Source organism: Synchiropus splendidus, chromosome 7 (genome assembly GCF_027744825.2).
Source record: "Synchiropus splendidus isolate RoL2022-P1 chromosome 7, RoL_Sspl_1.0, whole genome shotgun sequence".
Taxonomy (NCBI): Eukaryota; Metazoa; Chordata; class Actinopteri; order Syngnathiformes; family Callionymidae; genus Synchiropus; species Synchiropus splendidus.
In genome coordinates, this window is record NC_071340.1 from 8,521,310 (window position 1) to 8,549,263 (window position 27,954).

The 27,954-nt window shown below is 41.1% G+C and overlaps 1 protein-coding gene across 1 annotated transcript; it reads right to left on the reverse strand.

Moving 5' to 3' along the window:
• Nucleotide 1: 1 nt before the first annotated feature.
• Nucleotides 2–27,908, reverse strand: prr16 (proline rich 16). Its single transcript, XM_053871798.1, has 3 exons — nucleotides 27,161–27,908; nucleotides 16,654–17,704; nucleotides 2–3,552 (listed from the first exon to the last, which is right to left on the reverse strand). Exons 1-2 carry the CDS (start codon nucleotides 27,293–27,295, stop codon nucleotides 16,844–16,846), a joined length of 996 nt encoding a protein of 331 aa, XP_053727773.1. The 5' UTR covers nucleotides 27,296–27,908; the 3' UTR covers nucleotides 2–3,552; nucleotides 16,654–16,843.
• Nucleotides 27,909–27,954: the final 46 nt, after the last annotated feature.

Genomic DNA, 27,954 nt, shown 5'->3' on the forward strand with positions numbered 1-27,954 from the left:
GTTGATTTTAATGTACCAACAAACAGCAAATACACATCAGCTTATTCAGATGTTTTCTGTTTCTTGATTTGATTCCAGTTTGAGTCTCTACATCCAGCGAGTCCAACAACTTTCTTGTGTGCAGTCTTCTTTTTGTCCAAGATTTACCAGGAACCTCTGTAAAAAATACTCACGATGGCAGTAGAAATGACCTGAATATGAGATACAATATAAATGCAACATTTCTTGTCTTCTCTTGCGCGAAACAGCCACAGCCACACATAAATGCATAGAAAAACAGTGATGCAAAGACAAAGGGCCTAGTCAGTCATGCATCGTTCTCACTCAATATCACATGTTTAAAACATCAGATCAGTCATAACATTATAACCATCCAAGTAAAGCGACAAATCATATGATCGTTGTCTCTCTAGCATGCTGGCATTGACACCACTCAATACCCCAACAGCGGTGTGTCACATGACCATTTCAGTTCCAGCATCTACTGTTCTTAATGCTGCTAAGTTTAATGCCTTTCCAGATACAGTGTCAAGACACGTCATATAATTTGGTGGGTATGGGGCTAAACTGCGATGATCAGTTTAGCATGAGATCTTACAGTAACCACAGAGCAGTGGGGGAAGTTAGTCTCTTATCATTTAGACTTTCTCGCCTGCATTGGAAGATTGGATCAGTGGCTGGATTAAATAGTTTGTTCCTGAAAACAAATATGCTATATAGAAAATATAAAAATAATATAAAAATTAACGGCTGAAACCAAAATATCCCGAACTATTGTTATCTACTCCAGCTTCTTTATGTGCTGGACAAACAAATCTGTGCTGCACAGGCTCTCACTGGAAACACAACGGCTTGAACAGATCGCCTGCCAACGTCTGCACCAGATTTCAAACTTGGTGTCCATCCTGTGGAGAGCCAAAGTTACTGTGTTGTCCACACAATACTTGGTATATGGTCATAATGTTATGGCTCATTCACATTATAGAGTGTCCGTACTTTACACTTTTGCTTCCATTTACACCTTCTCACACATCTGGTAACTCAATATCAAAAATATTTTTAAAGTCTCTGTAGAAAAGAAGCCTGAAATATATAGATATATTTATAAATATCAAACGTATATTTGTATAAAAAGAAAATTTGATACAAATTATTACTTCCTCACAGATTCCTTTAAAGCTCCCACATTTCACATTGTACTGTGCTGCTGTATGTTAAATACTGTTCACACAGAAACTGTACTGTAGTTCTTTGGGTCCAAACTAGGGCTGCACAATTCTGGGACTATACTTGACTGTCAAGCTTCGATTTGGAACAAATGCTTAGAGTAGGATGGTCCAGAGACAAAACAATTTTGGTCCCAGACAACACATGATACTAAGTCTTTTAGATGTAAGCATATTTATAATACCATTACATCTGCAATGGGTCCAAATGAGGGGTGCCAGATGAAAAAACACAGTTTTTGTGCATGTGAAATACAGCCAAGCAAGGGGAAACATGGGTGAAATAAATACTGTGTAACTCAGGAACCTAGAGGAGCTTTTACAGTTGCTTGAACATAACACTCCAAGCTGAAGGTGCACAGAAGTCGAATCTATCTTCGCCCATCCTGGCACCTCATCTCAACTTTTGACCAGAAAATACGCACCAACCCTCTTGCCTAAATAATAGCAAAAAGATTAAATCAAATGAATCACAGTTATGTTTTCAAGGCGTAGACAAATAGCATCTCATCCCTCCAGTTATGCATTCTCTCCATTGGCTTTCTGGTATAATGCTAAGAGGCATTATACCAGTTCCATCAAGGTGCTTAAACTTTTCAATGGAAGTGTGGTATAGTGTGAACTTTCTCCCACATTTTTAGAAAAAGATTAACATTTGTAAACTCAATTAATCGCACTAAAGCCGAGTTAAAATTCACAATCAATGGCAAATGTATCACACATTTTGTATCTGTTCTAAATGTAACTTAAATGTTTTACCAACACAAGAGTGGCCAATAATGCTTTCCTCGTGTCCGTTTCTTTGTACAACTACCCAACATAACAGATACTATCAAGAGCATTCTTTCGAAAAGCGTTTTTAAACCGTGTGCCACAGCACACTAGTGTGCCAGGAAAGACTGTCATGCGTGCCATGGGAAATGATCCAGTTTCACCTCAATGTCCGGCGACAGAGGTGGGCATGACGTCTTGAACAATTTGAACGTGTTGACGTGAGGAGATTATATTGCCATATTGCTGTCTCTTCTCTAGAGACATTTTTAAACCAATGCAATTTGTATCTGCTAATAACATGCCAAAGGAGCCCAGAGTCAGTAGCTACAATTTTTAACAAAATAAAATGGATTTTCTATAGGACTTTACGGGCAGCACAATTGTATCTTTGGTAGTGTGACTCTGGATGTTGTCAATGAACGAAATGTGCCGTGGCTCAAAATAGGTTGAAAAGCACTGCTTTGGAATAACCTCAGTGGCACTGAAAACAACATGGTAAAATCCTAACATTGTGAACATTATTGGCCACTGTTGTGTTGATAAAACCTTCCTTAAAGTGGCATTTAGAAGAGATACATTTAGAACAGATGACTTACTTACGTACTCACGGTGTTAACTCAGTTGTAGTGCTATTGAGATTAAATATTTGAATCTTTCATAATTTGAAAATCTTTGGATAAGGCTATTCTTAGGTTCTGTCAATGTCTTCTGAAGAGCTGAGCCAGAAGAGTGCTCGAGTAACAACCTGCCTTGACCTGTGGTCACAGAGCTTTTGGAAGTGACTGAAAGAATGAAAACCCCATATATATGTGGTGAAAATGAGTTTGTTTGAAGAGTGGCTGGAGGGTTCTTAAGACAGACATCCAAGGCAGGCTGTAAGTGGAGCCTCAGCAACTCTGTGTCAAGAGAAGATGATCAAGCATCATGTCAGGTTCTCTCTTCAAGTTCTGGGCACGTCCAACTGGGAGGAGGCCATGGGCACGCTTTAGTGATTACATCTCAGAGTTGGCCTGGGAACTCCTCCACACTACCCCCAGAAGAGTTGGAAGATGTTTCTGACAAGAGATGTCATTTTGCGATATTGTGCAGCCCTAGCACGACTGAGTCAATGATTCTCTCTTTGACTGCCTGGATACAGGTGAAAGGTTCAGACTCCTTGAAGACTTACAGTTCTTAAAAGGCATATTTCATCACTCATCTGAAACCGCAGCCTTTCCTTTGAAACTGTGGAGATGTGAATCAAATACCCGCAGACATCATGATACAATCCACCTCTTCACCTTTTGATTACTGGTGTTATAACCACGTAACAAAAACATAATGCACCCGGTAAAGACAACCACAAACTGCCACCACTACATTCCCCAGGTCTCATCACTCAAACGCTTAAATGCATGATTTTGTCAAGACCATTTCCTGTCTGTACTGAGCCGTGAAGTGTTTGAGAAATCAGGTTGACGCTTCGGGGCTTCTTCGTTCCTGATCGACCAGAGCTGATCACCGTGTGAAACAAGCATCCCCTGTACTTGAACCAGCCGGATCTCAGTGGGCCCTGCAGTGGAAAAAGAGGAAACACATTAGAGTGATGGCACTTTGGAGGGCCACTTCACAAGTCACAGCTCCAGCAGTTGCTCTCACAGATCAAATTGAATGTATTTGTGCCCACATGTGACACACTCACAGTCATCACATTAATGGACTGTCTGGCATATTTCCCCGCAGATTAAAAGCCCATCCCTCCACCAGAAAAACAATCGCAGACTGATATTTTAATGTTTCTCTTTAACATTTTGGTTGAACAAGCACAAATCCCCATCTCGGTCTGTGTTGCAGACAGCAAGTGCCTTTCCCCTCAAAGGTGCAGCAGACGCCTTAAACAACCTCCAAAGAAGCGTGAAAGCCTGCGATTAAATTTGCTTCACCACTGAGGCGCTCTCAGTCACACTGACATCTGTGACTTTGTCTCAGACACATTGCTGCGTGTCCTTCTCACCCTGATGTCCCTCAAAAGACATGTACCCTTTTTAACATTAAAATATATGCACAACACTTGACTGGCTCACATGGCCTACTCACTTTCCTGACTTGGATCGAGTCACTGAAATGATGAGCCATCCATGCTTTTGAACAGATCTACTTTCCGACGCATCCATGTTGCAGTTCCAATTTGTTCAAGGTTGAAGGCTAACAAAGTCATATTTACAACAAATTAATTTGACATATTACAACAACTCTAAGCAAACAACAATCTGATGTGAAAGGCATTCATGGGACATTCTGAATTCTGCTGCAAAAGAGGAGCAACGGTGATCATTTTGATATTTTCACAGCACTGGGAAACAGGCTGGTAGGAGAGGACAGATGGTCCAAGAGAGTGGGTAACAATGCTCCATAGGCAAGCAAGAGACGGTCTCATTGATACTGTAGCAGACTCATTGTCAGGGACAGACGACAAGGTCTCCTTACAGGGATCAAAGGAGCAGAAAAAGTTGAAAAAAGAAAAAAGTTTTCATTGTCAGTTGGAGGGCGTCATAGGTAGGAAGAGGAAAATAAAAATATATCACTGAAGATCTGGAAGCTGAGACAGGAGGTTCACAACAAATAGCTTGGAGGCAGAAAACTGTGATGGCTGTTGCCAGGGCGAATGTTTCAGACTTCTACTGACATTATTTCATAATTAGGTTTATATTTCCCCCAGGCTTAAAGGAACAAAGCGGACATGGCTATTGGCTGGCCACCTTTTTCAGACAAATATTAGTCCCTCATGTGATCTTCACTGCAAGCTGAATGAAAAAGCTGGCCATCATAGATCGATATTTAAATATAAGTGTCCATATTCCTGACATAAACTCAAACGTGACAAATGGACACTTGTTAAAATGGACTCTAAATATCCCCCTGTGGCAATCCCGCTCCAGATGTTACAGTCGAAATGGACTGCACATATGAACTTGGTGTTCACTGTCAAAAGCAGTTAAATAATCCAGTGCCCTATGGTTGAGTGCCTCTAAAGGTTAACAGTAGGGTAAACTCTATATTGCTTCATGCCACTGATTTGACGTACTTTGTGTCGGTAGGAGGTGGTCATTCTGGTCCATGGCTTTCCCCGCTGCCATCGCTTTGACATTTACCGCAATTGTCAACATGCTCACAATGAGACAAACATAAAAAGACTAAGATTTGAAGTGCAGTGGTCTTAATGAAAGCAACACACTGAAGTGAAAAACCATAAAAAGAGACACACATGCAGACCCTCACACGGAGTGCGCCAGCCTATATCAGCGACCTGTATCAGCGACCTGACCTGTGTGAAGTAGAAACCAGGGCCCATCCTGTGAATTGGGAGACCAAGATGACAGTTTGGAACCCACCACCGGATGAAGACAGAACACACTGCACTATCTTACATGGCTCCCGATGATACAAAAGAAACGTATTTAGATGACAAAAAAAGTACCAGTAAGTATAAATAAATGATAAATTGTGGCTGTAAATGCAGTCAATAGATATGGGCCACAATAGCTAAAAGAAGCTTTGCCGTACAGTTTTGCTCTTTTGCTTGTGTGTTTTGCTCTATATGACGGTCATAATCAGATAAATAAGCGTTGTTATAGATTCACAGCATGTCTTGTGCTTGCTAAACAAAAGCCACAGAGGAATTGTACACCCAAAACAGCATGGACTTTAATATAGCCATGCTTAAAAGGTGTCATCGTCTTGGAAAATATAATGTGTAGAATAAGCAGGGCCATTAATATGAAAGACACTGGTACAATAAGCAACTGTGTCGCTCTTAGCATGAGAAAATAATACGATTGAGAGGAAAAATCAGCATTTCATTCTGGCACAGCTATTGAGTTTCACCGCAGGAGGGGCCTTTTGCCAGGTTGGAGAAGCAGAAGACGGACAGACGACTCGCTGGACGATGGATCAGAGTTGCATGTTCTGCATTTAGAGCCGCCAAAGTACTTTGCCCAATTGGTCTTGTGGTTATTTATGGAAGCAGCAGCTTTACTCATTTACCTAGTGAAGAGAAGTGTGGCTTTTTCTGCCGGTGAGAATCGAAAAACCTTGTCGAGAAGGGCTGTACTGTGACTTACGTAAGAGTTGGAGTGGATGCTCTTCATCATTACAAGGTCATTTGTGATTCAAAGTGATGAAACAAAGAAGCTGAGGCTGCTGGGATGACTAAAAAAAGGATCTTTTAGATGCTGCAAGATATTAAGTATTGCCAAAGGTGTTTACTGTGCTTAGTGTCAAAACATATTTTAATAATAGCTGCCTCACCCACATATATTGAGAGATACATGCCTTCATGGAGTTGTTATGCATACGGCTGCCACAGCGTGGGAGTGAGGCATCATCTCAGGGGACAAGAGGCGAGAAGAAGTGAACAGAAACAGACCAGAAGAGAGGTGGGCCCCGGACTCGTGCTGTGAACTGTAGGGAGTGGGTCAGCTTGTTGAGTCAGTACTGACTCACGATGGAGGCTGAGAAGATCCACCTCCTCCCTTGTTCCCTTACAACTCTTCTCTCGAGGCTTCAGTCGACCGTTCATCTCATACTCTTCCTCAATCTTTTATACCCTGGAATGTCAGAGGGGTTTCATTCCATTCCGGCTGACACTACAGCGGTGTCCCGAGATGGTCCCCAGACTTGAGCTTTATTTAGTGGTTTGGGTTACTCTGTCACAACTAATGGTAGACCCGACTTCATCATGTGGCTATAAAAGTTTGAACAAACAAGCAGGGCCATCCACTGGATTCAAAACCGAGAGGACAGAGCTACCCATTATCTTTAAGCACATCATTTCCTCTGGCTCATTAGTCTAGACAGTAGACGCAGTAGCATTTCAGTAGCAGGTCATGGCCATTTTGTCCAACAGTTAAAACCCAGGCAGCCTTTACACACAACACTGTTAGTCAGTTCCCCATAGTAATAACATAAAGCAACATCTTAAAGAGGAACAGTCAAACAATTAGGCAGGAAAACGGTAAACTTGGAAACAACCCTCAGAAAGGCTGTACATTGAGAAGGGGTGGCAGTGGTCATCTGTGTTTGATGTCAAACACTGTATTTGTCCGTGTATCACATCACTTCCTCTCAATCTCTTGTTTGCATTCAAGCACGGCTTTATCTGCTGCAACTTGTACTCACCTCCACGCTTAAAAAATCAGTTAGAGAGATTAACAGCCAGTCATTTTTCAAGTGTAATTTCTGACAATTGAAATGGATGACATCGTTTCTAAAGTGCACCTCTTGCTGGTTGGGTGGCTTTTTAATTCTGTGGAGACAGAGGGTTAGCAGGCAAAAATGAGAGCTTGAAAGTCAGTGAAAAGTCGAGAGCAAATGTGAATCATTCTGCTCACCTGCACCAAACCCCAGGCTCAAAGTTCCGATTCGATGTGGCCCACAAGTGCTTTAAACAGACACAGCAGGACGTATAATAACAATAAATACGTGTAGCCCACAAACTGTGCTGGATTAAAAAATGTGGCCCTTTGCCTGTCACCCCTGCAGAGACAAGAATTTGTGCTCACAGACATTGCAAGATCGCATTTTCAGAACATAAAAATATGATGGCCAAGGGCGGTGGAGTTGTGAGTGTGCAGTTCCTACTTTAGGAGTACTTTAGTACTTTAGTTAGTTCCATATTTATTTTGTCCTCAAAAGCCTTTATGCAAACATTTGCTAAGTGGATTTTGCTGTTTTGATTAAATACACCCTAACCTAGCAGTTATAATGACGTGAGGAATTAATAATACTCCAGTATTGTTATGCTGTATATGAATATTTCATGAAAAATAAAATAAAAACAACAACAACAGAACAGACAACAGAGCTGCGCCACCCATCGACTTCCTTCGTTTAATGGCCATGAGACTGTTCTTCTGCATGCTTTGGTTATTTTCACCCAAAGTTCTGACTTGTGCGTTTCATTTTTGAGCTTTCAATAATTTATGACATCATGAATCCTCAACATCCATCTTTAAAAAAACACTAGAGTCATGTGTCCCTGTCTAAGAGAAGGAAAAAGGACACACAGAAAGACACTACGTCATTTCATACCACATTAGGTCTTTTTCTTAACACTGAAAATGCACTAAAGCAGCTTCAAGATAGTACTCTCATAAAGCCACAGACTGAACTCCTTGTGCTCCATGACACTGTTTGCTGACACTTGAGATCAATAATGAAAGAGACTCGGATCTTGAAAATAATGTTAGCTCAGAGTCTGGTGATATTTAGGTGGGGACAGCTGAAGCGCCACGTCACTCCACAAACCCACAAACACAGAGTGTTAATTTTATATCTATCAGTGATACTAGAAGAGATGATAATTGATGTTTTGAAAAAATATATCCTCCTAGGTTGAGTGGTGACAAGTCAGTGATTGTAGACACCGCTTGTGTGGATGGATTTGCCAGTGTACAGACGTGCCTTACTTCACATGAACTCAACAAGAGCCTTTGGTGGCCTCACGTGGTAAAACCCTCTGTCCATGCACAACACATTTAACTCAATATTTCTACTACAAAAGACTAATATTCCGTGAGCTGTTCATGTTTGCCCTGAAAACAACAACACCAACCCCTGATGTTGCCTGAACTACAGGCAACATCAATCAAGTAAAACCAGAATCCTAGAATCGATTGGGTGAAAACACGTGGGCGCCACCAGTTCATCCAGATTTCTTTGAACCATGCCTACCTGCCTTTTACACCTGGTGTTCACATAAAAAATTATGAAGCTGATTTTATTATTCTAAAGAATTGTATTCAGTGATATTGATCTTAACCGAACAGAGACAGCCCAAGAAAAAGTTCATCACTAACATCAGACTCCTTGTTTATTAGTGCACATCGCGGTCAACCTTTGGTATTGTTTTTAACAGGTTGACACCTGTTTTACTTCAAACTCCTTCCCAAAGGATAAACTTGAAACTATCATAGAAATTCCGTTCTTCTCTGTTTTGGACTCCGTTTTTAGCATCTGTTCAGGCAGATGGTTCCACCGACACTTCACATTCTCAGCAACATCTTGCATTTTGCTTTATATATATATATATACACATATATATATATATATATATATATATATATATATATATATATATATATATATATATATATATAAAAGACAGAGAAGAACGGAATTCTCTATCTATCTATCTATCTATCTATCTATCTATCTATCTATCTATATATCTATATATATATATATATATATATATATGTAGATGATATTGTTGCCAAATTAGTACTACTGTCATTTGCTATTGTTGTCGTGAATAGATGAGTGGAGACAGACTGAGGGTTGAGAGGCGGAGCTACGACATCATTGTTTTCAAAACGTTCGGTTATGCAGACGAAGAGATGAAAACCAATACAATCTAGGACTGGCTTCAACAAATTTCAGCCACTGAAAACGCCCGATTCAGTTGATGAAAAACCAACAATGTCCTCATAATGACCGACTGTAACATGCTCAAGAAAATGCGTGGCTAGTCAGAGTCAAATAGCAAAACCACACAAAGACACACATCTCTTCCTACTTCTGCTCAATTTCGTCCAAGTTGCTGATCACATGAGGAATCCGTTTATGCTCTTCTTCGTGGATGAATGACTTTGACAGTTGACTGGATAGCTGTCAGGGCCTAAAGCTGCTGTGATCCTGTGTTCATCTCATTATTAGAACTGCTATCCAAATGTGTAACCAACAGTCCCTGGAGTAAAGCAAACATCTTCCTTAGTTAAAGTAGCTCATGTAACTTCACGGCTCACGTCATCCTCCCAAATCCCACTGGACTTTGTGTTGAAACTGTGAATCTTTGGGAACTTTGTTGGTGCTTTTGCGTGTCCACATATCTAACGCGACATTTTGGCTGGTTCGCCTGCCTGATGCAGCCGGCCAGGTGTCGTGCTGATTCTCCTGGTTTGCTAATGAGCATCTGTTTATCAGAATATTGCTACAATCCAGCACCAGGTAAACATCTACACCCACCTCGGCTCCTGATGAATGCCCCAAAGTGGGCTTTTATTTGATATTCCATGAATATGTTCCACATGATTACACACAGTCTGGGTCACCACTCAGGTCCATTTGCGCCACTGGTGTTTAATTCATGAGCGACACAACATATTAGTTTCATCCCTCTTTGCATTCTTCCAGCGTGTGAAGGCTAATATCAGCACAAACAGAGGCATTTGTTTTCAGCCAAGTCAGCTAATTGCGGGTGAGTCTGGGAAAAGGCCGCTACTATTCTCATCCAACTCCAGGGCATGCTGTCGCCTCCAGTCAGCCCATCTGACGCCTGCCTCTGCATAAACCTATACGTAGACAGGCCACAGTCGCACTGGATCTGAAAGGTTACACATATATGCCACAATAGACTGCTTAAGTCGGATGGAGAACTAATAAAGGACAACTCCATTTTTAGCTTGCGCCAAGTTTTGAGAACGAGCCCAAGCTGCAGCACGGTGAGCAGAGGTGTAGATGAAAGCTCAACACTGATGATGATTTGGATCAAAGTGCTGCGTGTGGGCAAGACTTCTGTATTCAGATTGTGTTCTACAAAACTCAAATTATGGTCAAAATGCTGCACCATTTCTTTCTTCAGAAAAACATTGCTGACAAGAATATATTCTTAGTTGAAGAGAAGGGACACAGTGGGCTTCAGACCAGTGTCTGACAGAAACTGTTGACTTAATCTTCATGTTGAACCATGGGCAAACATTTGCTTAATAGAGGGATACAGTTTGACTAAAGACAACGTAGATCAGAACTGTGTTGAACACATATGAGAGAAAGGTAATCATGTCAGTCTTAAGGGGACGTTCTGCAATCGTGTCGCTCTACCTTGGATCACAGATTTTAGTTGATGCAAGTGGATGCTCAAAACTTGGGCAGTCATGTAGCTAGGTCAGTCACGATACAAAATTTTACTGGCTGAAATAATTGTACCACAAATTATTGCTGGTAAACTACATTATTATCTACATTTTTATACTAAAGTCACCAATAACTTAATGCTAATGTATCAACAATAACATAAGTACACTCATATAATGCAATTCTTTCTTTTATTGTCAGTATTGTTACCACTGTTAACACAACATGTTTTGAATAACTCTCAAATGTCTTTAAAAAAAATAATAATAATTGAATAAGTTAAAAAAAAATGCATTCATAGTCTTTGTAAGCAAACTTTCCACTGAGTTAAACAGCTTGGTGGGCATGCATTTTTGATGTGTTGCCTTATTTGTTGTCATTACACAAGAATAAATTCGACAAACTAGATGTTGTGCTCACCTTGCTCAGTAGGTTTGAAGCCAAAATATTCCCACATAACGGTGGCGGCTTTGGGCTTTGTAATTATCCTTTTTCTTCCCTTTATTTCTACAACTGCTGAGTAAACACGGCATTACAAGACAAGAGTGTTGACGTACTTCATTATGTGGTGTTACAAATGTGCCGTAGATACGTCTAAGACCAATGCAGAGTGACTCCACCAGTGGAAAAGTGGAAAAAACCTGCACCCACTGCGGCCCTTTGAGGACCGGTTCGAGGCCCCTGATTTAAAACAGTGGACTAACCTGCATAAAAGTAGGAACAAGGGTAGTAGACATGTTTTGACACCACAGTGCTGAAAACATTTCAGTCTGAAAATAAGTCAATCCTGACTTCCTACCTTTAAACAGATGTGGGGGCAACTGTTTTCTTGTTTACCTTCAGAAAAAAAAAAATCAGGGCGAAAAAGAGCAAACCCAATGAGTGAGAGACCCAGTGTAAGACAGCAGTTGTGTGCAGGGAAGAGTACGGAAACTAATGAGCATCATTTGAAAGCGCACAGGGTGAAGGTCTCCTGCCTTCAGCCCAAGGGTGGGCTCGCTGTAAGACCATCCTCTAGTCTTATTCATGTCTGAGAGAAAATTGAAACAATGAGAGAAGGTCTCTCTTCCTCTGTATCTTCACATTCAGACTGCTTGTGGCTGACGGCTCCATTTATCGCCTCGAAAACAGAAGCGCCATTTCATCTGAATATGGTATGGTGTGTTGATTTCACTGCTTTACATCACACTTCCTGTTCGCTTCACTTTGTCAAGAGACATCCAGTTTCAGTGTTTGTCTGTGCCTTCTTGACAGTAGCTGACACATTGACAGCTGATCCTTGTTTCAGTGATCACCAGCAGTATGCGTCATATTGGCGTGTGGGACAGGTGTTGAAACGTGAATCTTCCTAGTGAGTACTGCAGCATCTACCATACACAGCGTACATACCTATCGTAATCGCTTCAGGTTTAACTCTATTTTGAGTAAGAATAGGGTTAAACTCAAACTGATCATAAGATAATACTTAGAAAAAATACTTACAAAATCAGATTTATTGTAGGATTATATGACAAAATTCTGTTGGTAGTACCGAGGACTGACACGCCTAAAACCAATCAGTACAGTACTTAAACGCATCTTGTGATTTTCAGGGAGCGAAAAATGAACAAGCCTTTCACCTTTCCGGAGTCAGTCTGGGGCTACTACCTGTTCTGACTGGAACACGGTACACGTCAACCATGTACCAAATGCTTTCCAAAGCATTACAAATATTGTCATTTGATATAAATGTTTCGCATCAGGTAGAAAGTACTACCAAATCCTTCATCTGAAGTATCACTGACTCATTAAAAAGTTTGGAAAAATCTGAATCACGGACTGCCAGGCTATGAATCAAAGATCAAATCGTTCGAGATGTTCAGGATGACTGTCTCATCCACTGTGGTTCTGTTTGTCAAGAACCAGTGCCATCTATTGTATGGCGGTGGAGGTTTTGCCACAAACAAGCAATGCTTGTCTGCTCAGAGAGCATTTGGAGCCCACGTATTATTTGACAGATGTAACAGAAAATATTTGTGTTTGTTAACTACAGTGGGTTTGTGGAATGTGTTTGCAAAAGGCTATCCAGTTGCGGAACTAGTACCACATCTGTCCTCTAGCAGATCACTGTGTGCTTGTGAATGTCTTGTGTTTGTTTGTACAGCTTTACTCATCAGATGGCCGAACTGTTTCACAGCGCTGAAGCCACTGGATAAAAAAAAGCTGGACTAACAACAGTGGACTCAGGAGTTGGCTTTTCAGTGCACCATTAAAAAAACAATGCACAATTGTCACGATGGGTTTTCATGTTGTTTCATTTCAATGTGCTGATCGTTCGACATGACTACTGTGCACTGAGACCAAACCCTTTGTCTCAGAACCTCTCCTTGCTAGCTCAATAATTCTGTCCACTCTCTGGTGACTGTAAAGTCAGACTCGTGAGTGAAAGTCCTCCAGACAATCCATATGCTGCTTTGTTTTGGTGTCGGCTTTCACACGTTGCATAGTTGGGTTTCAGGGTTTAAAGCCATCATAATAAGCTTGTTCACATTGTTATTACAATTCCAATTTTTACAGGCAGTTCGAGTCTCAAGGACATAAATTAGAAGGACTTGTGCACCTTCATTACTATGATCAGCCGTGGCTTGACCTCTTCACCGCAATCCATTTGAACCAGCTGCCTTCCTCATTGCCACTAGACTTGTTTGTTTCACCTCATCACCAAACAGCTCAGACGGAGCTTGATGAATGGATTTGTCCCTATTGTTTCCCGGAAACTATTTAAGGTTGAGCTTTTAGACCAAATTAATTCTGTTTGCTTTTGCATGCGGTGCAAAATGGGCAACCGGCGGCACCTGTTTACTCAAAAGTAATTCAGACAGAAAAGGCTTTTGTGAATGTAAAAACTTGTGTAAAATGCAGTGTATCCTTGAACTCGCACCTGATATTCTCAACTGTTTTGAGAGGCACCAGTGTTGATCGCTTAGCCGTTGTGATAGTCACGAGTTTGTCAGCGAACATCACGTCGTCTGTGTTTTGGGAGCGTTTATTCTTGTATTCTGCAGGACATGAATTAATCAACGTCGACTTCCTTATCAGAATGTCCCCTTGCACCATGAGCTTGCATGCAGGCATTTAACTTTTCATGGCCGGTTTCTGAAACAATCCCAGGAACATTTTAATCTCTTATTGGAAAACTTTTTGTCCACTGGTGTTGTAGACGAGACATAACCTGACACCAACGAGGGGGGTGAGACCTCGACTGAGGTCAAACTGAAAACATGTATTCGTCACCTACACTTATTTCTTACTGCAAAAAAAAAAAAACGTTTAAAAGAATTCAAGAACTGAAATGCTGGCTTTAGAGCACACTAGTAATTTGTTCTGTATTCAGTTTGGTCTCAGCCTTGGACTTGGTTGAACCCCTCTCACTGGTCCTGGGTTCGACTTGATGTCAGGCTAGGTGGTATAGACTCCAACACTACTGTCCACACAGAGCTGAGTTTTATCAGACATCTAAGTTGTTTTCAAAAAAGTGAGGAAAAAAGATTTTATTGTCACAGACGCAGCCGCACAACAACATCAGCATTATCTTCAGATGCTTGAACAGCACCTTACTAACAATGGAAAGAAGGTCTAATACACATTGTCCATCTCATTCCTCTTCGATCTTGAAGATATCGACTTTGTGTAGCCTCTGCAGTTGAAAACATAATCCCTGAATTGCCACACCATCGTGCTCATTCAGACATGAAGAGATGGGAACATCTCAGACTGCAATAATGGATGCAAGAGAGCTCAACCTGGACCTGCAGATCAGTATTGTTGGTGGTCTTTTGTCAGAAAAACACATGGACGGAAGTCTGGTTTTAAGAGAAGGGTAAAACTCACAGTCAGGATATTGCGCCATCATCGGTTATCATTGTTGGTGAAGGAATAAGCTAGTATTTTTCTCTGCCCGCACAGGCCTGGTCAAGTCAGCTGTCATCTGGGTCAAGGAACAGAGAGTTGCATCCTTTACAGTACCTCCTGCACAAGTATGCAAAGCCAACCACATGACTACAAATGAATCCATCATTCAGTGAGTCCCTATTCGGCCAGTTTAGTGGCATTTTATGTAGCTGTTTTCATTCGCTATGATATGAGCAAAACATTGAAGCCCTGACAACCATAGTGAGGAGAGTGCACTGCAGTGCTTTCACGGATCTTGCTCAATAACAGAACACATATGTCTGCTGAAAAATAAGTAGGATTTTCTAAACAAAATAGAGTTTGCACTCAAGACAACATAATATGAAGACACAATAGATAGAATCAGTCTTTTTGAAGTCAAGACAAAACCAATATTATACTCATATAGTGCTGAATACCACTAGTATAACAATATATTCAATGAGAATGAAAGGTGATCTCACATTAAGAACGCATTAGGGAAGCAAATGTGCAACTGTAGCCACTATTACTATATGTCGGGATGTTATAGTCCATGTTTATGCTTTAATGTCTGGATATTTAGGAGCATCCTGAGTTCTCAGTTCGTAAAGACTACTGAAGCCCTGTTTAGTTAAATCACAAATATCAGCTATTTTTAGTTATGCTACATGAAATCAGACATTTTAATTTCACCTTACATGAAATAAATCATCTTTAGACGACAACAGAAACCAAACTCATTGCTTGACTCATCGACTGCGGTGTAAAACTAATGTCAGGTCATTGCAACACAAACTCTACTCCTTTGTAGTAATACATTCCAGTCAGAGTTCAGATCAACGTATCAGCCATGGAGCTGCTTTGTTGGGCTCAAAAAGGGGGTTAAATACCCCATAATGTCACTGGCGCTTCTCAGACTCAATAAATTTATAACCATGAGCAAGAACTTTATAAAGCAATAACTTCAAAACGGCGCACCATCATGAGGGACTTACTACATCAGAGACAGGAGGACTTAAACATTTAAAACCAATGCATGAGGCAGGAAAGTTGGATTTGTACTTTAGTTGCTCTTAGTATCATAGTGTTCGTTCTTTGTTACTGTCCACTAGGGCTGGGCGATATGGCAAAAATATCAGATCTGTTTTTTTTTTTTTTACTTTATCTTGAGTTTAGATGTATTTCTGAGACAAATTTCTGTATGTTCTAACAGTCCTAAAAACATTTAGACAAAAGAACCTTTTTAGAAAAACTATGATAAATGCAGTTTAATTTAACCTTTATTGCATTGTTTTCATTTTATTGTATTTTATTTATTTTATTATCAAAACTTTATTGTTTTCGTATGTCAGAATTTGTTGTGTTTTTCATAACATACTGGACCAAATGCCTTTGAGTCTGGAGACCCTTTTCGCTGCTGTTGTCCCGTTGTGTACATTCGGGAGTATTAGCTATTTCCTTACAAATATTTATAATGCATTTCTTTATTTTGTCATGATATATGTTTACATATTGTGTGTATTTATCTATTTGACTTGTGTTGTTAGATAGCTTGTGACTTTTTTAATGCTTTGGATGTCTTTGATTTTTGTTGCGTCTCTTTAATGTCTTTGGTTTGTGTCAGTGTCGTTGTCAATAGCAGCTGTGACACATACTTCCCAGCAATGGGACAAATAAAGGCAGTCTATATACCATATCTATCCATCTAAATGAGCAATTTTGGTTCAAAAGGTCAATTAAGTGCGAAACTCATGAGCTATTCTGGGTCTGAAGTCAGGATTCCAATCCCAATATATATTTTAAAGGAACTTACAGAAGACATTACGGCATAGATACTAAAAGCACTTACCACTTCCTTCCAATGCGTCTATGCATCTCAGATTGCGTGATGATGCATCGCTTGCTGCTTAGCAATTCCCCTTATGCCAGTTTTCAACGATCTCTGCTTGAACAATCCAAAGTTCATCTGGAGTGGAAAGCACTCGTTTGGTAGAAAACATGAAGATTCAGGAATGCGTACGACGAACGGGGGTCTGGTGTCACACTGTGGTGGTGGTAGATTTGCGTAGGATAGTTTTTTGGGGCTTTGGAGAGGTGGAGTGAGGAGGCACGCAAGGTGGAGGAGTGGTGGCCTTGGGTGGGAAATTGTGGCTGACAGAGAACCCGCCGTTCTCCAAAAGCATCTCATGAGGCAGCACATGAGGGAGAGGAAGAGGAGGAGGCGAGGATGAGGAGCAGCAGTGCACGGGGCTAAGCCTCAAGTCATGCAGCTCAGCCTGTAAGTGTAATTCTGTGTCATCGACATCATACTGGAGGTCGCAGTCTGGGCAGTAGCCATGATATTGGACTTTCTCGCTGAAACGGACTCTTTCGCGAGGCTCCCTGCTCGGGGCTTTCGGACATTTGTTCTTTTCATGCCGTAGGAGCGGCATAGGTCTGGGCAGTGTGGGGACAAGTCCTGATTCCGAAACCCCACTGTCATTAGAAATGAAACACGGCGTGGAGGAGAATAACTCCCTATTTGGCTTTAACGGAAAAACGCCACCATTTCGCATTAGGGATCCATTAGCCTTGGATGTGCTCCCCGAAAGCACTAACGTCGGATGAGGCAGATTCTTTATGTTGTGATCGTCCGCTCTCACTGAAGTATGCCTGGGTGGAGGCGCTGGGGGATGGGCTTTTTTGAAAACAGTCAAGACACCCGTGGGGTTGACGGTGACCGGACTGATGGACGGTTTGAAGAAGTCTTCAGGGAAAAGCTTCATCTTCTCGAGGCTGGACGCCGTGGTGGTGGTGGTGGTGGAGCTGGAGCTGGAGTTCAGAGTGTCCGTCTTGGAGCTGTCCGTCATCTCCTCCTCCAGTTGTAGGTCACATGTCAGTGTGTCAATCTCATGGACAACCTGGGCAGAAGGAAAAAAATGTCATGCTGAATAACAGTCTGTATGTAAATAAGATCTCACCCGACCGACCGAGCGCCTTTTCCAGGTCAGATCCTGTATTTTCAAAGAATGGACGTCGTTGCCAAGTGAGCGGCTTTTCAGCTCTGCTGACCTTTTTGAAACTCATGAAAGGATGCCCTAGTTTTAGAGGACTGAGCAACGCAAAACTTTAAATCAGACTGCCAGGTTGGTTTAACATTTGCTCTTCCATTGCTCTATTGTGTGTCTTTCTTCCCGCTCTGCCCGCAGACTCTCTCCGCCCAACAAATCACTGCAGGTCATTTTACCCTGATGTAGAACAGGTGTCATCCAATGTGGTTTACCTTAGGTCCTCATTATGAAGGAGGTGAGCCTTGTCGAATCACTTTCACCACCTGCTTTTTCCATGGTGCATTTGAGCCCTCAAGGTTTTTGACTGCTGGATATTACTAGCTTACTATAAAGACATTGAACAGAGACTTGGAAAATGGCATAAAAAGAAGTAAAGAAGTGGAAAACAACTTATAACATTATAAACTTAATAAATACAAGCTGAACATACCCATTAAATACATTCAACTGAAACAATCTGACAGAAGGGTCTTCACCTTGGTATGTTGTTTGGGTCAAACTAATGCTGCATCATTTTGTTCTATTTTTTTGCTCTAATAACTAAGTGGGCACCTACAGCGCAAGGTTTTCTTTCAGCTTCTGTCTGGAGGAGTTCATCTCTTCCCTGACAGTTTCCCTCGAGCTTATCTTATACACCAGTTTAGACATGCTTTTTTGCAACTGTTCGCTTTCCATTGGAAGTTATGTTGGCCGTGAAAAACACTGGCCTCGTCATCTCACCATCATTATTTAGGCATTCTAACCAGCTTCGAGGATGAATCTGCAGCAGCCTTCACCTCAGATAGACTTGAGGGGAAGCACACGGCTGCCTTACTACCTGCCAGATTAAATAAGGAGCCTGCCGCGGCCTCCATGTCTACAAGACTTTGGCACAGCGCACCACTGCCTTCACACCATGGCACGCGCACACTGCTGCCTCTCTCTACTGCACATGTACCTGCCAGTTTGTTGCTGCCTCTCCCTGCTGACCTCAGTAGGCGTAGAGTAAGTGCTTCCCCGATGTTGCTCCACAGCTTCAAGCTCTAGTATAAGTGAAATATATTCCAAAATGTTTTGTTTTGGAGAAAGAACTGGTAAGTTAAATCACCTCTCTGTCTGACCATGTAATAACACAAAGGAAAATTCTCAATACTTCTGTGACATTACTATGGATTTCTTGGTTATTTCTTTGTTTTGTTTTGGTTTTTTTTTACCCCTTTTGAGGGGTAAAAAAAACCCAAACTTCAAGAGATTCACTTCAATTCATCAATTACTGACAAAACAAATTCATCGAACCAAATAAAACAGATGGATCCCACATTAATTTTGTTTTTCATAGGGAATATTTCCAGACGTCAGATATTAACATGGGTGTTCAATAATTATAAAACTCCCAATTTACTAGATTCTTTTTCAGATCCAGTCACAAGCTAACAAAAAAGGAAAATGAAATCACGGGTGTTCAACTCATTCAAACAAGGGGCCAAAATGACAACACAGACTCTCACAGCACTCTTTTCAATGGGGACTATAAGAGTTGAAACCTAATATAATCACTTTCCCTTGTTTCATTGCCAGATGAAGGTAAAGCCTTGACCACTTTGTAGGTCATGATGTCCAGGTGCATTGGAGGGCGTTGGTCAATACTAATTTCACTTAACTTTACACACACCATTGACACTGCCAGAGCCACAATGAATGAATTGCTGGGCCAGATTTGTCTTGACTATGACACTTTTACACCTTATAATGGGCAATTTTCTTTTTTTCAACCTTGAAACTGAACCTGCTTATCACTAATAATCCACAAGTTCATATAAAAGGTCAATTATAATGATTTTATTGTCCTGAATTGTTATGAACGTAAGAGCTACATGAGCATTTTGCTGCTTAACTGAATTCCCATTTATTATATCAAATTACAAGAGAAAGATTCCATAGAAAACACAGGCCAACACAAAATGCTGTGACAGATTTATGATCAAGTTTGGGTGTCCTCTGTTGATCAATAAAAGGAACATGCCTGATAATGAACGGCGAAGAGGACGTTTGAATACATGGCATTGATTAATGAGATCCAAGTTATCACTTTGTGGACGACGGCAAAGAGAAAAGAAATGTGTGATTAATAGGAAGAGCCATGAGGCTGCCAGACCGGCTGAAGTGATATACTGCAATGATCCCCTGCAGCCGCGCAACTGAGAATAGTGACAATATCAAGCAAACCCTGCGAGCCAAGAAACAGAAAACTGTCATTTGTAATACAAAGATGATGCTGTGAGACAAACACCCTGCTGGATCAGGAAATTGTACTGATGAAAAAGAAACAACAAGAGTGTTATTCATTTGGAACACACCAGAAGCAGGGACTCGATCGCAACACTGCTCAGTACACCACCTGAAGTACTGATGCCATGCAGAAGAGTAAGACTCGCATCACTCTAAATTGGGACTTGATTCAAAATCAAAAATAAATAAAAATACCATCAAATTATATATACACAATAGTTGCAAAAGTATTTGCTCGCCCGTCAAAATGCAGATTGTTTTGGCAAACATTTGTGAAAGAATGGGCTGCTCTCAGGAGCTCAGTGAATCCCTGCGTGGAACTGTCATAGGATGCCACCTGTGCAACAAATCCAGTCGTGAAGTCTCCTCGCTCCTAAATATTCCGCATTCAACTGTCAGCTTTATTATAAGAAAATGCAAGAGTTTGGGAACAACAGTAACTCAGCCACAAAGTGGTCGGCCATGTGAACTGACAGAGAGGGGTCAGTGGATGTTGAGGTGCATACTGCAAAGATGTGCTTTTGGAAGTATGGTCACAATTCCTATAAACACACTTCTCAACCTTGTCCCCAGAAAAGTTGAAGCCGCAATCGCTGCAAAATGTAGTCTGTAATTTATTAAGCTAAATATTTTTTTTATATGCCAGCCCTATTAAAGATGTGAAATCTGAATTAAATAAATTAAAAAATAGAGGAATTATACAGGAATTAAAGTGGTTTGAGGATTCTGCTTGGTAAGAACTTGTGAAGTTCAACATAAAATATAGCTACTCAGCTCCAAGAGACGTTCACCTAAATCCACATCACAAACTACACCAGCAAGTAACAACAGGAATTGCATTCTGTCAGTTGACAGGCAAGAATCCTCTGTCAGTCACATATCCTCTGTCTGTGTGACACTCAGTCTGTTACAGCTACACAGACATGGATGTTGTAAAATTAAACTGCAAACCTAATATGTGTGCGACCACATCTGTCAGTCAAAAATACAATAAAAAAAATGCTCTCAAAATATGTGACACAAAGCAAACGATTCTGCCACATGCAGCGTAAGAAAGGGTCCAGCTCCCTTGAGAGAGCCTCTGGCCCAGATTAAACCCATTTGATGTGCCAACGGAACATTCACATTCAAATCTCATTCAGTTCCAGCCGTCTATGTGACGGTATTTGTGAAGTTTAAAATGATTTCAGTTGAACAGGTATCACAATCTGCTCATTCAAGTCTAAGAAAAAGACTGTTTTTTTGTCTGCAGCGGAGCCGCATTTATAGAGAGCAAATGATGTGAATGAGTGTTCAGTCGACTGCACACCGCAATAATTCAAGAATGTGCTGCACAGTGGAGCATTAGATTATATCAGAGGAAATGTAAAAGAGCCAAATGAAGAATAAAAATGAGTGAAAAAAAGCACAGTTTTTCACTAGCAGAAAAACACTGCCAAGCGTTCAGGCCGTCATCCTTTTCTGGACACTTAAACACAATGTTTCACACAGGTGCGACAGGACGGATGATTTCAGCCGGCTCCATTGGTTTTAGCGCAGACAACTTAGTGGCAGTGGAAGATGTTTTTGTTTTACCACCTTGAAGGCGGTGACCTTCAAACCTTAAAAAGGAAACTGCAATGAGTTGAAAGGAAAAATAAAATGAACCTCCACTGATTACAAAGGGCAATGATATCATGTTTTATTTGGACTATTATTCCCTGTCATACATTTTGTTAGGTCGGCGAATCGTAATGTGATTGAGTTTGACACCTCTGTTGTACACCGTCATTATCAATCCTCGTGCCATTCATCATGGAACTCTGCACTTCTCTCATCTTCTCTCCCAAATGACATTAAATTACTTTTCTGGAAAGTTAGATGCGATATAAAAGGGCTATAGCTATTTTAATATTAGCAATGTCATAGGCTAAAAATGACCAAGGTAGGGTTACATGCTTTTAAAAATGGTATTGTCTGTTTTAAAATCAAACAGATTGTGGCTTATTAAATGTTGGCCATGACTGTTTCTGTTTCTTTATTTGCTTTCAAATTAGAAATTTCCAACAACTGCCGACAAATAAGCAAAGTAGAAGAAGTGCAGTCATTTAAATTCATATATATATTTATGTGTGTGTATATTTATGTGTCTTTAAAAATAAAATGGACAGTAAATTGCCGTTTTTTCTGCTGTTTAATTGCAGTAACAAGTGACACATTCACCAAGGGAGGGTGCCCGACGCAGCAGTGTCAAAGAAGAAAGTCGATTTGCCAATTTCCAGAGCGACAGCTCGGCTTCTGCGGGCACCTGGCAGCTTTCCTCCCTGCTGAACCTGTTTACCAAGCACTCTCTGTCAGGGACCTGGTTGCCCGGGTGAGATAAGAGGCGAATATATTCTTAAATTTAGAGCATCAGTTGTGACAACGTCAACTACTGTTGATGGTCACTACACTGACAGTTGACGATGATGAACCCAAATGAGTTGACGGAGTAGGACTGAAGAGCAGAGCTACGTTAAAGTTTCAGCTTGTGACCCACTTTAGGTAGAAACAGAATTACTTCTTCAAAAAGATTTGCAACAAAAATAACAAATGATACCTGTTTGAACCATGAAACCGGAATAAGTGACAGTATACAGCAACTCAAATGCTAATAATTCATTACTTAACAATACTTGAAGATCAAATGTTGAATTCAGTTTTATATGAAACACTGCGCACACTTTCAATCCAGAGTCCAAAAAATGATGGTAAAGTTATGTAAGCTGCTGCTTCCTGTCTGCTCTAAAAGTGTCCGTCAACGGGCAAGGACAGATTCATGTCACCCACCATTAGGAAATGACTCAGGAGGGGACGTACATTCAAGCCAACGTCTAGCAAAATGTGTGCTCTACTGACCAGCTCTTTCTCTCTCCCAAACACACACACCACGAGGAAGTTGACAACAAACTCTCCCTCGACACGGATCTTTTGAAAAGTGTTTTACTGAAACAATAGCTTGCTTGACCGAAACAGAAATGCTAATATCACCTCAGAAATTAAGCTATAACACAACTGCCTTAAGAGTCATGGCCAGGTTGGTGGTGCAGTGGTAAACAGACTTAATGGTGCCTCAACAATACACAATACGACAAATCACGACTAATAGTTTGAACAAACTAAGCAATGAGGTTCTTACATTTATTATTTGCAAAATAACTTGATGCATTTTAATGAACGTGTCTGCCAGATAAGCCACAGATGATGAAATATCACGACAAAAAAAAAGCAACAACAAACAGATAAGATTTGATAAACAACATCCTTCGCTGCATGATATGAAAGATTCATTTAAATATAATTTCTGCACACATTAACGGAACATAATAAGTAGTGTAAATGACATGTAAGGAGTGTGGAGTCACACACATGAGGATTTCTTCAGGAGGAATTCTTAAGCCATTCTTTCACTGTCAGAGTCCCTCCACTCAGAGATGATATCTGGCGTTCATCATCATTATCGGTGTTACGCCGCAATAGTGTTCTCCCACAGTTTCAAAAACTCCTGGAGGAAATCCTGTCTTCCATAAGGCAGAGGTGCCAAAATATGTTCATTATATGTGGGTTGATAAGGAAGCTTATCAGCATCTTGCCAACTCCACAACTCCGACATCACTTGAGTTAAAAAGTGTTTCCAACAAACAATGGAAAGTAGCAACCTATTTGAAATGCGCTCTAAATGATGGACAATAATAGGTGCAAATCACACTTGGGGTAAATATGAGCGGCTTGTTATAAGTCTCATTAATGTCTACTCGCATTTCAGAACCGATCGATCTCGTCTATGGCTGTGTCATGTATTTCAGTATTTATACACGATGAGAAATGTTATTACTCTACATCACAATGTAAAAATGACTAAACAAAGCAGGCATTTCTCCTGAAAATCTAATTTGTTGTGAATTGCAGTTTGTACCCACGGACTCGGAAGCAGCATTAAATCAAGTCAATTGGCCTCAAAAAACTCTCATTTTAGAGTTTACTTTTCTGTTCACAGGCAAAACGGAAAAGGAACTACGGCAACGCGAAGGAGAGGATCCGTGGTTACCATAAAAGGAAAATCGATTATAAACTCGATTTCATTTTTTCCACATCATCCAAATCAACATTCCCATTTCAATAACAAATCGATTTATTTCCCAGCCATATCTTGCTAGTTTTTGCAAATGTAACTGATTTATTTGGACTTCATCACTGCTTTCTTTTTAATGGTTGAGTGACAGACCTGGGTATTGATTCAGACTTCCCAAATCAATTCCATTCTATTCACAAGGGACCAATTTAATTTGTGATTCAATTCGATTTTCAATTTGTATGGGGATATTTCAGCCATCTTATACCAATGTCGCTTCAATGTGGAAGAGGTTCTCAGAGAAGCAATGTTGTAAATTGTAAAAGAAACCTGTACCTTAGTATATTATTAAAAATACTGTTTATATTCTGAACTACAAGCCGTACTACATTCAGTAGAAAAGAAAAATCAACTTGGTGAGGATGACATCTTCCTTTTTCTTTTGATCCCTTTGAATTTTCTAATGGAAAATAAATATAATATAAATAAAATATCAATATTTTAAAAATCAAATCAATTACTAGTTCAGTTATCATATAGCTAATACCATGTTGACTTTTGAAAACTGGCTTGCTGCACTGAAACAGTGTAGCTCACATTGAGACACTTCCGCTTCATGCAACCAGCATCAACAAGACCCAATTACCGTGACATGATCTCGGAAGGAAGAGGACACAGAATGAGGGGAAAAAAAGAATACCAGAGCCGAGGGACAGAGAAGCACCCCGAGTAAATGGATCATTTGTTGGAAGGTAGAAGGAGAGTTCAAGTGCGCCCACTCCAGCAGCGCAACCTGTGCCAAGCATCTGGACCTGGTCCGTGATCAGAGTGAGGCTCGGCTCCAGCCCCATCTGTGAGTTACAACAGATAACTGTATTTCAAACGGATTACACCCGGACAGTGGCTTTGATAGTAACTCCCCCTGGAGGTATGTGTTTAATTTGTGTATGTGTGTCGTGTCACAATTACTGATCATCCGCACTATTTCCTACAACCAAAGGAAAAATGACTTCTTTTTCTTTCTTTTTTTTTTTTTTTACAGAACATCAAAAAAGACGATGGTCTGCAATGCTTTTCCCCGGATGCCTGCTGGGAGATGTAAACTGCTGAGGAACAAAAACATAATCTGAGTTCAAGTTGAAGAATGACAGAGTAAGAAAGAAGCAGCGATGCGATGCAGAGAGCTGCTGCGTCGACAGCCCATCCATAATGAAAGAAGCAAAGGCTATCGGGCTTGATATGAGTGACAGCCTGTCATGTTGAGGTGAGCACTTCAGCAAAAGAGCCCACATGCCCATGGTAAGTCTTAAAGAGGCTCGTGGACATAAACGCAGACAGGACTTCAGGTTACAGAGTCAGTGATTGGCACACACAAATCACATCCTGTGAGCAAAAAAAGCCCACTGCATTGCTGAACTGGATGGCCACTATAAAAGATAGACTTGTGAAACAGGATGGTGAATACCTTTACTGACAGGTGTGGGGCAAGAAATGTAAACAGGGTAACTTATTTAAAGCCTCTCCATACTACATATATATATACATATATAAATATGTAGTATGAAATGATGATATATTGTCTTCAAAGTTAGTTCTGTTGAATTACAATGCTAAATAAATGAAAGACTCTTTCTTAGTGAATCAAATTCAGCGTATTGTTGCACTGAGCGAGAACCAGAAACGTGCCTTTGTGATGTCACAAGAATCCGATACTGAATGCAGGTAAAAAATACGAGAAAAGAAATGCCGAACTGTTAGATGATGGCTGGATGTGCTGCTGGAGCCAGTGAGTGTGTATGAGGGAGCATAAGAAACAGGAGCAGCAAGGTACAAACCAGGGACAAGTGGCAACCAATGGCATTAGTAGTGTTCCAAAAACTTTGTTACACAGCAAATGCGCGGACTCATACAGTATCATAGAAACACACAGGAGTCAGCCCGTAAGTTTGTCACTGAGCTGAAGTGTGTTTAAGCTAAATATTTCTTTAAATGAGAGGAACCAATAGGAGAAATGGCAAACGGCTCTTACAGTACTTAGTAAACACTGGCATCTTCCATGGTCACTATAGCAACATAACCATGAATTCATTTTGGTTTGATGCTGGCCTTTAAGCATTCACCTCTCATTGTTTTAAGCATTTACTTATTGTTTTATTTGAGCTTTATTTGAGATAAATAATACCATGCATTTGTTTTACTGTGACAGAGATCATTTCATATCGAGAAGCTCCTCCTTCTATATTGTACTCTGCCTGATTTCCTTACTACACTGTCCTGTGCCATCTCAGTGTAGTGTTTTAATTTCATTCAAAATTGTTATTTTGCACGACTGCAGCCGTGCCCCATGACACCACAGGTAGTTGGTAAGAGTTTCTGCAGAAGCATCACCAGCAGCCCTGGGAGAGGGACTCACCAGCCCCTGACATCACTGAGATGTGAATCACTGAATGAAGCAGCTCGGAGAGTTTTGATCCTGAATAAGGAAGAATAGAGGCTGACAACAGTAGGGAAGATGAGCGGCTGTGATAAAAACTGATCCAAGAAAGAGATAACGTGGAAAGAAGACTGCTGCTCAATTATTTGTCAGGAGGAAATAAACTCCACCACGCAGCTGATGAAACACAACGCAAACAACACCTCAACTTCAATTCATTCTACTGCTGATGAAGACGCTCCTTTTCGTAAGGAAAACAGGTCTCCACCAGTCCATCGCAGGTCACACACTTTCACCACCATGAAATATTCAGTAAATAGTTCTTCTGCTGAGAGGAACGATGCTCATGTCACCAGGCTGCTCCCGTCCTCCTGGGTGCTACAAGTCTTTCATGTTGGCAATGATCACATATGTGAGTGCAGGACTGGAGCCGCGCGTGTGAGTGAGTCCAGGCCCCATAGGTGGAGGTTAGCCAGCTTACCCTCACATAGAGATGATCAAAAATAACAGTTACCTCCTTCAGCTCCTTGGCGACATCCTTCAGGTCGCCCAAGATGTTCTCCAGGTTCTCCACAATTGTCTTGATCTCCTTTTTCACGTGGACTTTGGAGACTACTCCATCACCCTCAGCCTCTGCCGTCCCTGACATTCTTCAGCCTATGGACGGTCAGTGTCGTGGAGGATGTCGAGTAAAATCCCACGGCTGCTACTTTGCCAAAGCATTGTTTTAGTCGTCACTTTTTCTCTCGTGGATCACAACCAGGACGGAGCGAAACGGAGTCAGGCGGCGTTCAGCTACCACCACTGAGCATGCGCAGTGGAGCGAAACCCGGAGAAGACCGTTTATGTCAAAATATCGCATCATCGCTGGTCGTGGAAATCTCAGTTTCTCAACTTCGGGAAACGCCACGGGTCTCAGCGTACGCAACAACCGAAAGAAAAAGCAAAACACGTGACATTAACAACGACGACGAGGAGTAAACAGGCAGTTATCCGTCAGTTATGGTCCGTAATCCGCAGGCGGTGACAAAACGCTCTGAAGATCTTTCTTCCGTACGTGTGCTGATTTAGTGACGATACTCAGCTTTTAGTACCTCAGAGCCACTTTTTTTTTCCAAAAACGCCCGTCAGTCTCACCCTGTCTCCATCTCAGCCTCCGCGGAGAGTCTGAGCAGCGAGGAGGATGCTCGCTCCTGCTCCTGCTCCTCCTCCTCTCCCTCCTCCCTCGCTCCTCCAACCTCCTCCGTTATCCCCTGACTGGTTCAGAGCCCACTCTCAGAGGTCCAAATCCTCTTCCCCGCCACTGTT